Below are 14,349 nucleotides of genomic sequence, written 5' to 3' on the forward strand. Positions count from 1 at the left end.
TTTTGAGAAGAACATATATTAATTTAAATTATCTTGCCATTTCAGGTGATATAATTTTTTTTAGAGGAAAGTGATATCATTTTTTATTGACTTTATGTCTTCTCTTCACCAAAATGTTGGATTCGAATATCTCCCGCTTGACCTTTTCTCCATTATTAAATCATCATCACACGTAAAAAAAACCACTACTATGAAACTATATGTTTGATCTCTTTTTCTTTTTCCAATTTGATAATTTTTTAAAGACGAAAAAAATTATTTAACAAAAAATTATAATATAGCTGCCTTTATGCTTTTTGAATGGAAGGCACTCACACGTTAACAATAATAATTTTAAATGGCTTGTCATGATTTTTTTTGCTCTCAATAGCCTGTCAAGTTGCATTTGCATTATTGTTACACCATTTTACTTTGTTTTTCGAAATGTGAATCAAATGTGACACGTTTGGTTTCAATGGATTGATATAGTACAAACTTGTGACACATTTCGCTAGGGGGTGTTTAAGGATTCGAGTGACATATGTTCAACCGGATGATCTAAATTATTAAGTATTTTTTTAATGATAAATGTTCGTAGTACTAGTAATTAGTTGTTATATTATAATTTTTTATCCTTCATTGAATCTAAAATTTCCAACTCATCATTATTTAGCCTCTAATAATTCAGATAATTCAATTTCGAGTTCAACATAAACCAATCAACTTATTCAAATTTAATTTTGGAGTGACTTTTTCACTTTTAATTATATGCTTAAACAAATTCACATATAAAAATGATATATTAATGTTGATGTCATTCAAGATAAGAATTTATATTGTATTTGCATTTGTTATATTGTTGGTATCATTGAAGAAAGATAAATATGATTTGTTATAATTTGAAAGGTTGAAATATTTATACCTATAGTTTTAATAAAAAAAAACAATTGTTTTAAATTATGTTTATGAAATATTTATATGTTTATGAAATATTTATACCGGTACACTCGAATTTTTGAGTATACCATAAAAAAATTTCATTGATATCGATGGTTCTCTTCAATCTTGTTAGAGCTAGCCAAATAAATCTAAACATCTAATGCGAAATTTGAAGTGAGACCCTTTATATACCAGCAACAACAAAGTTTGAGGCTTTTTTAAGTCTAATCGGTTTTTACAATATAAAACAATACAAAGATAAATATTAAATACATTCCCAAGTTTGATTTATTTTTTAGTAAATCAATTAATAGCAAATTAATAAGTAAAAGGTATACTACATAGCCTAAAATAATGAATTTGAGGTAAGAAATTGTGAGATCTAAAGCGGTTGTCTTATTTGCAACTCCATTGGACCGACTCACCTTGTATAGGCCATGGAGTGTGCCCCCTTGGTCTAAATTTTTAAGAATTAAAAATAAAAAAAACTATATTTAACGAAATAGTTTTACATGTTGGTGGTTGATTGCAATAATTTGTGTTATATGCTCCACTTATAAATGAACCAAGTAGAGTGAGGTTCCTTACAACAAATAGAGACGATAGTTGAGGAATCAAAACCAATGGAATCCCAAAGTGAAGATCATGTTGCAAAATTGCTTCAAGCTCAAACCCAAGTATTCAACCACATTTTCAGTTTCATAAACTCAATGTCCCTTAAATGTGCAATTGAATTGTGTATACCAGATGTTATACACAACTATGGCCAACCAATCCCACTCTCAAAACTCATTTCTTTGTTACCAATCCACCCTTCTAAAACCGGTGACATATATCGCTTGATGCGAGTTTTAACACATTCTGGTTTCTTCAATGTCTCTAAAAATGATCTAGAAGTGATGTATGAGCTTAATGATGCATCTAGATTATTGCTTAAGGACCATCCCTTTAGTATGACATCTATGTTGCATGTCATACTTGGTCCAGTTCTGAGTAAACCATGGTGTCAACTTTCTAATTGGTACAAAAATGATGACCCTTCACCTTTTCACACGGAAAATAACGGTGTTGCATTTTGGGATTATGCTGGCCATGACCCTAATCACAATAATTTGTTCAATGAAGCTATGGCTTGTGAAACAAGATTGGCTTCTAGTGTTGTGATGGGAAAGTGTAAAGGGGTGTTTGAAGGATTGGAATCATTGGTTGATGTTGGTGGAGGCATAGGGACTATTACTAAGGTTATTGCTAAGTCATTCCCAAACATTGAGTGCATTGTATTTGATCTTCCACATGTTGTTGATGGCTTACAAGGAAGTGAAAACTTAAAATATGTTGGAGGTGACATGTTTGAAGCAATTCCTCCTACCCATTCAATTTTACTCAAGGTAGTATGCTAATTATGTTGTTAGTGTTAAAGCCACAAAAACAAAAGAACAGTTTAATTTATTTTTTTAGTCTTTGGTTTTTGTTTATATTTAACTTTTTTTAATAGCTTGTCGCATAAAATTACAATCTTCAACCCTAAACATAAGACTCTCTTTGAGATTTTTCTTTCTTTATTTTTATGGGACAAACTTTCAAATTTTTGGAATATGTAATAAATATTATGATAGAAATACAAACTAATTCTCACTCATAAACTTACAAAAAATACCAATTTTCAACAAATTTAATAATACTATTATTTTTTTAAAACAAATTTAATACTACTATTAATCAACTTTCATGTTCTTATAACTTAATCTTATATTTAGGGACTTCTAAATGGAAAATCAAGAACTAATTAAGTTATTGTTTGATATGTATTTATTTATATGATATGATATACATGAAGGGTGTATTACATGACTGGAACGATGAGGAATGCTTGAAAATACTCAAAAAATGCAAGGAAGCAATAAGGAGCAAAGGGAAAGTGATAATCATAGACGCAGTGATGGGGAATGAGAAGGAAGACAATGATACAATTGAAGCACAATTGTTCTATGATTTGGAGATGATGGTGTTGGTCAATGGAAAAGAGAGAAATGAGAAAGAATGGTCCAAGTTGTTTTTCTCTGCTGGTTTTAGTAACTACAAGATAACTCATGGTCTTGGTTTTAAGTCTCTCATTGAGGTTTTTCCCTAGTACCAGTACTAGTAATTGAAGTGCTTCACACTATAAGGACCAGTGTATTCTCTGATTGTTGGTTTGTTTGAACTTCTTTTGTCCGATTGTGTGTTTTATTCCCTTTTTGTACTCCCTAAGTTTGTGTTATTTTTTATTTTTGAGAGGATGTATGTTTGTGTTATTGTTTTGTAAGAGCATCCACAATGGAGACATCCATTTTTGGGTACTTAAATGAGTCCCACACGTACACATCACTCTTTTATCATTTTTTAATAGTAGTACCTAATAAGCACTCAATCCCTCCAACCCAGATCTCACACAAAGTTCTTAAATGGGACCCACTAATCAACTATCAATAACTTTATATCACTACATTTCAATTTTTTAATATTAAAAGCGTGCGGGTTCCGTTTAAAGTTGGGGGTCTTAAATAAGACCCCGGGTCTTAAGAGACCCCTAAAAAAAAATTCCCCAATGGGGGTACCTATTAGGTACGGTGTCTTAATTGGTAAAGACACCACCATTGGGGATGGTCTTACAATAAACTAGTGTGTAACCCGTGCCGATGCACGGGTTGACTGAACCGGTGTGACAGTTACGGACTAATGCACCAAAATCTTAAAGCATAAATTCGGCAGTATACTCAAGCGACAACAAATGTGCAACAATGGTGCATTGTGGCGCGTTGTCAAATATCTTTCGAAGCTACAGTTTGAATCACACAGACGAATCATTTAATTCGAAGTAACACGTACTGTACCAAAACAATTAACAGTCAAACTATAATTAGAAACTTGCCATAAATATAACGACAGCCGATAGGAAAGTACAATGGGGTTACGGACTACATTTCTTACGATTAATACCAACTAATCACGACACAATTTGTAACGTTAGACATAACTTTTATTCTACATAACATTGTCACGATCAAATTATCTTTTAACGCAGAACAACACTAAACATTAGAAACTACAACAATGGTTCACCAGTGCAATGAAGTATCTTCGAAGGACGATCTCCAGTGTAAAGAACTCTCAGTCACATTCATCCGGTACAACCCCACACGAACAAAAAGTCAACTGCAACATTCATTATTCTTCGAGGATACTGCATTTTTACCTGAACAATATCAAATAGAGTACAAATTTAGTATATACACTTTTTTTTTCTGCAAGAGCATAACACATATAAAAAGCACTATAAACAAATAACGTAAGAAACCAACTACCAACACAGATACCATTTACGACATTCATGAAAATTGGAACAAAAATTCTCCGTTTTTTAATACATAAAATTTGCTTAGATTCTTTGAGATTCTGAGAGAAATGTCGAACAACTAAAGTTTTCAAAATTACCAAAAAAAAAACTAATAGAATAAAACTGGTGACTTAGAACAATACCTTAACAAAAGGTAATCGTCCAGGCGAAGCCTAACAATGGAAGAACACTACACACCATTAACACTACAAAGACCGCTCCCAACTCATCAAAATTAATGATAATAATCAGTAGCAGAATAAACACATGCAAGGTGAAGCAGAGAAGGAAACACTTGCCCATCCTTGAAAACATGAAATTTTTTAATGAGAAGGGTGTGAAAGATAAGAAGGAAGGTGGGATATTAATAGATTTGATTTTGTAAAGTGGCTGCTACTGTTCATAACCGTTGAAACACTGTTCATAGCCGTTTGTTTAATTATTTAAATTTTTTTTTAAAATTTGAATTTCGCTATACCCATTGTTTGTTACCGTTGACGGTCTAATTACTGCTCGTTACACTGAAATGGTGGAAAAATAGTTTTTAAAAAGTTTACATGTGTTCTTTATCTCCATCAAATCTAACGGGTAATATTTATTAAAAAAAATATTAAGGTTACATATGTTTTTGGTCCCCATCAACTCTAAGGGTTAATAAATATTCGTAAAAAAAATTAGGAAAGATATTTTTTCACCTACAAATAACTTATGCATATCCTATTGATCTCTTTAAAATAACTAAAATATGTTCAATGGTCATGTTGCTTTTATTTCCTTTTACTTTGATTTATAACATATTCTCATTATTAATCTTTTTTTTCAGTTTTTTTTTATTATTCAATGTTGATGTCACTGTTGGAAGCTGTGTTATATGAATTATAATACTTGATAGATCAGGAATGTCCTTTTCCATTTATATTAATATTGTCAGTAAGTAGCGAGTAGAGTATTGTGAAACTGGTGACATTTTTTTGTTTGTTGCAGGTAACAAATACACCATGTTTGATAGCGTATACTTTAGCAAATTAAGAGGTGGTGTCTCAAAACAATTAAACTCCTTATGAGCAACACTATAAATAGCAATGCATGTAGCATGCTCTTCTATATATCAAGTAGCTATAGTAGTAATCATATATACATCAATTCATTAGCAAGATCACATACACCTCGTTCCAAGCCTAATAATGGTTGGAAGCTTAGTGAAATTATATTACTTTGCTATTATTGTTATTATTTTGTTTGGGCTGAGCTTCCAATTCCAACATGGGATGGCTCGGCCACTACAACAGCATAATGATACTAATAGTGTTGTAATAAGCAGTACTTCAGCACATAATAAGAAATTACTGGAGGAGATTAACAACTCTGGTCCTAGCACTGGAGAAGGCCGTAAGCAACAACTACCAGATGGCTATCATCATTAATATTTCATCCATCATTTTAATCAAAAAAAAAATGTTCTCTCTATTTCATATGAATTAATTTAAATATTATAGTGGCTACTTGGTTGTCTGCATACTATATATCGTGTCTTGTATATATTCTGCAACAAAGCAATCAGTATGATATGTCATTGCACTGGGACTGCTACACGGTTCACCCATAGTTTGTTCCCTAAGCTTTAGCTATTCTCTGATGCATAAATTCTCCCTTAACAAATTATCTTGTGATGAATTTTGACTTAATAATCTTTTTCTTTTACAACTTTCAAAAAAAAAAATCTCACCCAGAAAATCTAATGTGACAGAGAACCAAATTGCCCGATCCCTTGGATTTTTGGCATTAAATGGTAATATACTCTAATCTCACCACTATGTTATCTCAAATAATGAGGTTTATTTTATTAATAGGGGATTTAGTCTAGGGAATTAGCAATTGAAAAAGAAAAAGCTAAACCAAACTCAACCCATCCACATTGTAATGTAAGCTTTTAGCAGGTTTGCATGAAACAAATACAAATGAAAGGAAATAGTGAGTCAAGCTTATCAAAGTTCAAGAGGGTGTTTTTTGTTTTAATAAATCTGTAGAATGAAAATAAGGTTTCAAAGTTATATAGATTATAAATGTCAATTTCTTAAAAAATCGTAATTAACATGGGTGAAAGAACTCTAGTATTCCTACTCTTCCTTTTCAGTTATCTGCTATTTGCTTTGTCAACAAAACATCAAATACTGATTGCAAGCTCTTCAAAAAAATTCAACCCAAATTCATAGAACCAAGTGATAAACTAATAAAATCAAATAGAAATCAACAACAATAATCAATATGACCTTATCATCAATGAGAACCATCTCTATGGAATTGGGCTGCTCAGGATTCAAGAAGCTTGGCACCTCCCACAACCTCAGAACCCTTACCTTAAGCCACCATTTCTCCCTACCAGGTGATACAGCGGACACTGAGTCAAATGAGTTATCAATCACAGACTTCGACATCAAGCCAAACAACAAACTCAAATCGCAGACCGATATTGAATTGAAAGTTGAAAGTAACAACAATCTCTCCTCACAGATGAAAATTGCAAATTGTGAAAGTGAATACATCAACCAGAAGATGCAGGTATTTAAAGACCTCAATAAGGGGCAAAACAGGAATACAAACAAAGACCAAAACGCAGACAAAGCAGATTAAATTTGAATTCAGGGGGGCAAGCTCTGACACCATCGCAGATTCAATTTGAATTTTGTGAGACAAACATGCAACTTACCAATAGAAGATCTAACTCCAATATCCTGTCTACCCACAAACATCCTTCTTTTGCTCCGATTCAGCACATAAGGACAAAGTAATGCCACTCGTGCACGCCATCCTCGATCTGATGCAAGCGGAAGTTCAGATTAGAAGGTAGAAGAAACACGGTCCCACTGGAATTTGAGGATGAACAGGTAGAACTCGGCAAAACTGGCTAGTATCTCTTGAAAGATTTATTGATATGATTTGATTTGGATTATATTGATTTATGGAATTAAATATATTTTTTTGTCAAGTAGCTTATTGTTTATAAATCTCTCTTAATATAAGAAGGGAAGATGTTGTGGAAAATTTATTATTACCCTAGGCTGGTTGCTTGACAAATCACACAATTGAGGGTAAAAGTTGTCTAAAAATTACTTTATTGAACTAAATGACCACAATTAACTATGATGATGTCATGTAACAACTAAAAGCATTTGGTTTAGTTTATTTGCTCTACAAAAACACCATTTCCCTTACATTGCAACTAGATAAATTACTTTTGCATCAGCTTTTATGTCTTTAACCAATGCTGCAAGTTGTACTCTTGGGGGCAAAAATTCAAATTTCAAATTTCAAATTTCAAATACTCTTTTATATATCATCCAATACTTCTTCACTATTATATCATTCTCCCTTTTTCTTCTTTCATTGTTTTTATGAGTACTTTTTTTTCTTCTCAATTTTTTCTAACAACCATTTTTTTCATCTCTGTTTTGCAGAAAAATCTTGAACACATGAAGATAAATGAAACTTCTTTTATCTTCACAAAGGTATGAAGATGATAATGAACTCATTTTTTAGTTGTGCATTGTCTTTAATTTTTTTTCCTCTTCATACCAAATCTCTATAACATGTTAAATGAAGCTTCTACATGAATGCAAAAGAAACAGTATACATATAAGAGGAAATAAAACAATGAATAACGGGGAGAAGTGAGTGAACACATTTTATATCGTTTGCATCTTCTTATCTTTGATATCTCTACTTCATATATGTTACAAGAATGTTGAATGATCATCTTGTGTCTCCAGCAAACTATAATACAAGAAGAAAAGCACATATAAGTTGAAAGAAAAGCACAAGTAAGTAAATGATGAGAAAACATGGGTAAGTGAATGATCCTTTCTATTTTTTTCTTCCATTTCTATTGTTTTGAAAAATAAATATAACTAATTTGTCAAAATAAAAGTTCAAGAAATAAAATAAAATCTACATAAAATACATGTTTGGACACATTTCTACTTTCATTCATAGACATGCTTTCTTGTGTTACAAAATCAAATGCTCAAATATCAATTCTTCAAATGCTAATCTCATTATTTGTCATTGTCATCTTTAATTTGTTTTAATAGTGGATATATTTTTACTTTGTAGGAAAGTTGAACATGGTTCTTATCTCTCCAAGAAACATCAAAGAGGGTAAATAAATGATGAAAAACAGGCAGAAGAAAATAATTGGTTCGATAATTGTAGAACCACTGTGGTAACCATGATTCCAAATCAAAACAGTTCCCAAACCATGTATAAAGTGTTGCTACCTAAAAATTTGAATTTTTTTGTTGCAGATAGATGAACTAGGAGATAAATACATGTCAACAGTGCCTTGAGGATAATGGAACTGTTTTTCTTTTCTTTTCTTCAAAACACAAAGATAAATGGTCTTTTTATGCAAACCTATTTCTAGAGATTCAACAAAAGTTGCTGTATAAAAAAATACACTATTTAAGCACTATTTTTAGTTATTATATAATAAAAATAAATGTCATGCTCACATATTTTTTTCTAGACAACAGATATGGAAATAAAAATATTATGCATTCATTACTTTATTTATGTTATGCAAAAGAACAAATAATACATCCGATTTTAATTCATTGTAAAAACAAAATTACACATGACTGTACAGATAGCACAATTTTAACTTTCCATTCTTTGTTTTTTTTTTCACATTTTAAAAAAGAAAACAAAAAATTGAAACAACAAACCAAAAGTCATTCTAACATTTACTCTTCAAAAATATTCCTGTTAGTATAGAGATTGACTATTTTTTAATTTAGTTTTTTTTTTGTGTGTGTATTTCAATTCAATTCCTCTACTTTTTTCCTTGAAAAGTTATTATCTCTTCAAGCGATGTTTAGATAAAGCAAAAATCCATGAAAGGAAAAAGGAAATATCATAATTTTTTTTTTTACCATGAATAACTAACTACTCAGGTACAAATGTTAGAGGAAAATTCGAATTTATCATCTCTAAATAAAATTAAAACTCTAATCAAAACTAAAATAAAATGGCAGAAAATAAAATGGCAGAATGATGAAAGAAAGAAGGAAGTAAAAAAAATAAAAAATTGATGAAGTGAAAGTAAAAGAGGTTAATAGAGACATAAGATGTGAAGAACTTGACCTTTATTGATACACCAACCCAGAAATTGATGAAGGAAAGTAAAAGAGGTGAATAGAAAGAAAAACTTGACCTTCATTAATACATCAACCCATATTTTAGACCATAACACAATGGTGGCTGCAATTTCCGACGCGGTGGTCGTCGATGAAGGTATCTCAGATTAATGATTTTCTTCGTGGGCTTTGTAGAGGAGATAAAGGAGATTCTTTCTATGGTGTTGATTTTTCAAAATATTGTCTATGTTGGTCGAGATCTAGCCGAGAAGGTGGTGGATGAGATGTTTAAAAATCTACCGGATCTGAAAATAAATTTAATCTACCGGATAGAAGAGAAAAAATAGATGAAGATTTGAGGGTAACTCGGCCAAAGGCGGTCGGAAATGAAATATGGAGGTTGTGAACAGTGTTGCGGCAGCTAGGGTTTACGAAGGGGAGGAGAGCTTCACAAGATTCATTTTGTTGAGGAAAGAGAAATAAATTACCAAATGAGTGTCTCTGTAAAAAAAAAGTATAAGAGAATAAGAGAGATAAAATTAATTAAAAAAAACTTTAAAATGGAGCTTATTCAAAAGAAGAAAAAAAATAAAATCAAGAGTGCTACAGGTCTATTTTTTAGGAAAGTGTGCTACAGATCTTTTTTAATTTTTTTGATGAAGAAAGTGTGCTACAGGTCTATAAGAATTAAATTAAGAGTATTTCTTTCTCTTTTTTTTTTTGTCGAAAAATCAAGAGTATTTTTAAAAAATAAAAAATAAAAATTAAGAGTACTAATAGCATCATCGTTGGTATCATTCTCAAAAAAGTCCAAAAGAAGAAGAAAAAAACTATGATATATGGATTAAATTGTGAACAACATAACTACTATACCCAAGTTATTTATTATCCTTTCCTTTTAAAAAAAATTATTTATTATATACTCCATCCGGCCACATTTATAAGCAAAAAAAAAACTTTTTAAGTTCATTGAATATTTAATGTATCCGGTCTATATATTGGTCAAATACATTAATCATTCAATAAATTTAAAAAGTTGTATTTTGCTTATAAATGTGACTGGAGGAAGTATGAGATAGTTTGTTGGTGATACAAATTTTAAAATAAATATATACTCTTTTTTGTCCTATTTATTAAAGACATTTAGATAAACAAAATGAATAAGTTGTCATTAATAAATGAGACAAGTTGTCACCGCTCAAAACTTAAAAAAAAACATTATTATACACACGACATGTTGTCATTGATAACAAAAATTAATATAATTATTATACACGAGACAAGTCATCAAAGATATAAATTTTAAAATATTTATTACATGCGGGGAAAGTTGTCGGTGAGACATATTTTGAAATAAATATTATACATTAGACAAGTTGTCGCTACTAAAACTTTAAAATAATTGTTATACACGGTACAAGTTCTCACTTATATTTCCGTATAGCAATGAATTATTGTTTGCAGAATGATACAAATTTTAAAATAAATGTTATACATCGAACAAGTTGCCACTAATAAAAGTTTAAAATAATTGTTATACACAAAACAAGTCCTCGCTGTTGCAAATTTTAAAGTAATTATTATAATCATTTTTTTTGAAAGAATAATTATTATAATCATGACAAGTCGTCATTGATATAAATTTTAAAATAATTGTTATACCTTAGACAAATTGTGGGTGATACAAATATTAAAATAAGTATTACACATAAGACAAGTCTTCATTACTAAGAGCATTATTATACACAGGCTAAGTCATCGTTAATTAACAACTACTTCTAATAACAATAATAACAATAACAATATATATAAATCGAAGTTCACCAAAATTTCATAATTGTCATTATTACTACACATTATCTTCTTAATTTCATGTGCATAATGGGCATTTTGCAAAATTTAATTTATTTATTTTTAAAAAACTAATTATGGATAGTGGTCATCATAAGTGAAACTATTTCCACCGATTACTATTATTTATTTTGATGAACTTTGTTTTTTATATAAATTGTTAGTAAAATTAGATGCTTTCTCCATTTTTTTTAATCATAATATAAAGTGAAAAACTAACTTAAAATTTTTAAAAATAGTAATATACGCGATACTGATTTGATGGTAGTGAAGCAGACTTCTATTCATAATTGTCCTTATTAAAACTCATTATCTTCTTAATTTTTTTGAGGAAATCTTCTTAATTTTATGTGTTAACTTTAAAAGATTTATTATACACGAAACAAGTTGTCACTGTTAACTTTAAAAATTATTATTATACACGGGCGAAGTTGTCACTGATATAAATATACTAGCATCTAATTCTACTACTACTACTACTACTACTACTACTAATAATAATAATAATAATAATAATAATAATAATAATAATAATAATAATAATAATAATAATAATAATATATAAAAATCAAAGTCCACCGAAATTTCAAAATCGTCGTTATTAAAACTCATTATCTTCTTAATATAATGTGCATAATGGTCATTTTATAAAATTAAATTTATTTCTTTATTAAAACTAATTACGGAATATGATAATAACAAGTGTAACTAATTTTCACTGATAACTATGGAACTGATTTATTTATTTTGATGGACTTTGATTTTTATATACTCCCTCCGTACTTATATGTAAACACCCATTTGACTAAAAATTTGTACCTAAATGTAACCCCCTTTCCAAATTCCTAGATGCATTTATTATTTTTTTTCCCAAACATACTCCTAATTAATACTATCAACTTATCTTGAAATATGAAAAGTTAAATTTAATACACATAGAAACAAATGACAATTTGGTAATATTAACACATAAATTAGACACAATAATTACACTGACAACTTTTCTTAAGAAATGTGAAAAAAGCAAAAGGGGTATAGATATAGGGACGGAGGGAGTATATTGTTAGTAGCATTATATGCATACTCCATCTTTTAATCATAATATAAGTGAAAAACTAACTTAAACATTTAAAAAATCAGTATTATATGCGATACATGTTATCATTGAGTGCACATTTAAAATAATTATAACAAAATAGACAAGTTGTCGCTGATATGAATTTCAAGATAATTATTAACCACGTGACATGTCATCACTGATATATATTATAAAAGATTTATTATACACGAAACAAGCTGTCACTGTTAGCTTTAAAAATTATTATTATATACAGGAGAAGTCGTCACTGATATAAATATACCAGCATCTAATTCTACTAACAATAATAATAATAATAATATATAAAAATTAAAGTCCGCCAAAATTTCAAAATCGTCGTTATTAAAACTCATTATCTTCTTAATTTCATGTGCATAATGGTCATTTTACAAAATTATATTTATTTCTATATTAAAACTAATTACGGAATATGATAATAACAAGCGTAACTAATTTTCACTGATAATTATGGAACTAATTTATTTATTTTGATGGACTTTGATTTTTATATATATTGTTAGTAGCATTATATGCATACTCCCTCTTTTAATCATGATATAAGTGAAAAACTAACTTAAACATTTAAAAAAGCAGTATTATACGCGATACATGTTATTATTGAGTACAAATTTAAAATAATTATAACAAAATAGAAAAGTTGTCGCTGATATAAATTTGAAGATAATTATTAATCACGTGACATGTCATCAATGATAGATACTATAAAGGATTTATTATACACAAAACAAGTTGTCAGTGTTAGCTTTAAAAATTATTATTATACATGGGCGAAGTCGTCAATGATATAAATCTACTAACATCTACGTCTACTAATAATTACTTTTATACACGGGCACTAATAATTACTTTTATACACGGGCGAAGTCGTCACTGATGCAAATCTACTAACATCTACTTCTACTAACAATAATAAAAATATATAAAAATCGAAGTCCACCAAAATTCCATAATCGTCCTTATTAAAACTCATTATCTTCTTAATTCAATGTGTTAATTTTAAAAGATTTATTATACATGAAACAAGTTATCGTTGTTAACTTCAAAAATTATTATTATACACGGGCGAAGTCGTCACTAATACAAATCTACTAACATCTACTTCTACTAACAATATATAAAAATTGAAGTTTAGCAAAATTTCACAATCCTTCTTATCAAAACTCATGATCTCCTTAATTTCATGTGCATAATGATTATTTTGCAAAAATTAATTTATTTGTTTTTATAAAATTAATTACGAATAATGGTCATCACAAGTATGACTTTGCATTTTTTATAAAGCACAACTTATGTGACAACCTCATATTATGTGGAGATAATAGAGAAAATGAAAATTTCAACATCATTGTCAATAATGATCGCAAATTAATTGTGCAAAAAAAATGATCGCAAATTAACTACACAAATTGGACAAAAGTGGGATAACTTCTCGTGAATCGTTGAATTCCGACAGAGATGCACTGTCAGATTTAAATTTTCTATCAACAATTATTGTTGTGTTTGTCATGTATTTCGTATAAAATAGGACTATGTAGGTTATTTTCTATTAGTATATTTATGACTATTTATTCCTAAAATTGTACCAATGCATTAACGTTGCATCTCAATTGTCTTTTCCACATTTTAATTTTAATTAACATTAAGTATCTTCTACTAATTCAAAAAAGTTTAATATACCATCAAACATATAATACACAAATAATTCGACATTTACATTACATTGACATGCAATTCAAATTCAATTATATCAAAACTTTTATTAAAATTTAATGATCTTTTACAAATAACAAACATTTACTGTACCCGTGCGTCAGCACGGGTTTGTTACTAGTTTATGTATTAAGGTGAGATTCTTATTAAACAAGAACCCCTACCTATCGTAATGTCTTATCATCTGAGCTATGTTTCGGAAGACATGCTTAAAATAAATTTAATAAGTTTGTGAATTCACG

General features: G+C 29.3%; 2 protein-coding genes and 1 long non-coding RNA gene across 9 annotated transcripts; 2 read left to right on the forward strand and 1 right to left on the reverse strand.

Moving 5' to 3' along the window:
• The first annotated feature begins 1,443 nt into the window (after positions 1–1,443).
• On the forward strand, positions 1,444–3,221 carry LOC146931664 (putative O-methyltransferase 3). The gene is made up of 2 exons (XM_085703216.1): positions 1,444–2,306; positions 2,756–3,221. The coding sequence occupies exons 1-2, from the start codon at positions 1,542–1,544 to the stop codon at positions 3,047–3,049; spliced, it is 1,059 nt and encodes a 352-aa protein (XP_085559342.1). The 5' UTR covers positions 1,444–1,541; the 3' UTR covers positions 3,050–3,221.
• A 578-nt stretch (positions 3,222–3,799) lies between these two features.
• Positions 3,800–7,495, reverse strand: LOC146931665 (uncharacterized). Of its 7 annotated transcripts, none has more exons than XR_015006796.1 (4): positions 7,002–7,495; positions 6,565–6,670; positions 4,438–4,467; positions 3,800–4,153 (listed from the first exon to the last, which is right to left on the reverse strand). XR_015006796.1 is itself a non-coding variant. In XM_085703218.1 (4 exons), exons 1-4 carry the CDS (start codon positions 7,042–7,044, stop codon positions 4,079–4,081), a joined length of 276 nt encoding a protein of 91 aa, XP_085559344.1. In that variant the 5' UTR covers positions 7,045–7,495; the 3' UTR covers positions 3,800–4,078. The 7 variants fall into 7 exon arrangements, 2 of the variants coding, with proteins under 2 accessions (XP_085559344.1, XP_085559343.1); XM_085703218.1 differs by having other exon boundaries at positions 6,565–6,692; XR_015006794.1 differs by lacking the exon at positions 4,438–4,467 and having other exon boundaries at positions 7,002–7,269.
• Positions 7,496–7,664: 169 nt separating this feature from the next.
• On the forward strand, positions 7,665–8,703 carry LOC146931666 (uncharacterized). The gene is made up of 3 exons (XR_015006799.1): positions 7,665–7,800; positions 8,062–8,137; positions 8,405–8,703. It is a non-coding gene; the product is annotated as an uncharacterized LOC146931666 (long non-coding RNA).
• Positions 8,704–14,349: the final 5,646 nt, after the last annotated feature.

This window comes from Medicago sativa, chromosome 4 (assembly GCF_051527215.1).
Source record: "Medicago sativa cultivar Bolivia chromosome 4, Bolivia_mono, whole genome shotgun sequence".
NCBI classification, from domain to species: Eukaryota; Viridiplantae; Streptophyta; class Magnoliopsida; order Fabales; family Fabaceae; genus Medicago; species Medicago sativa.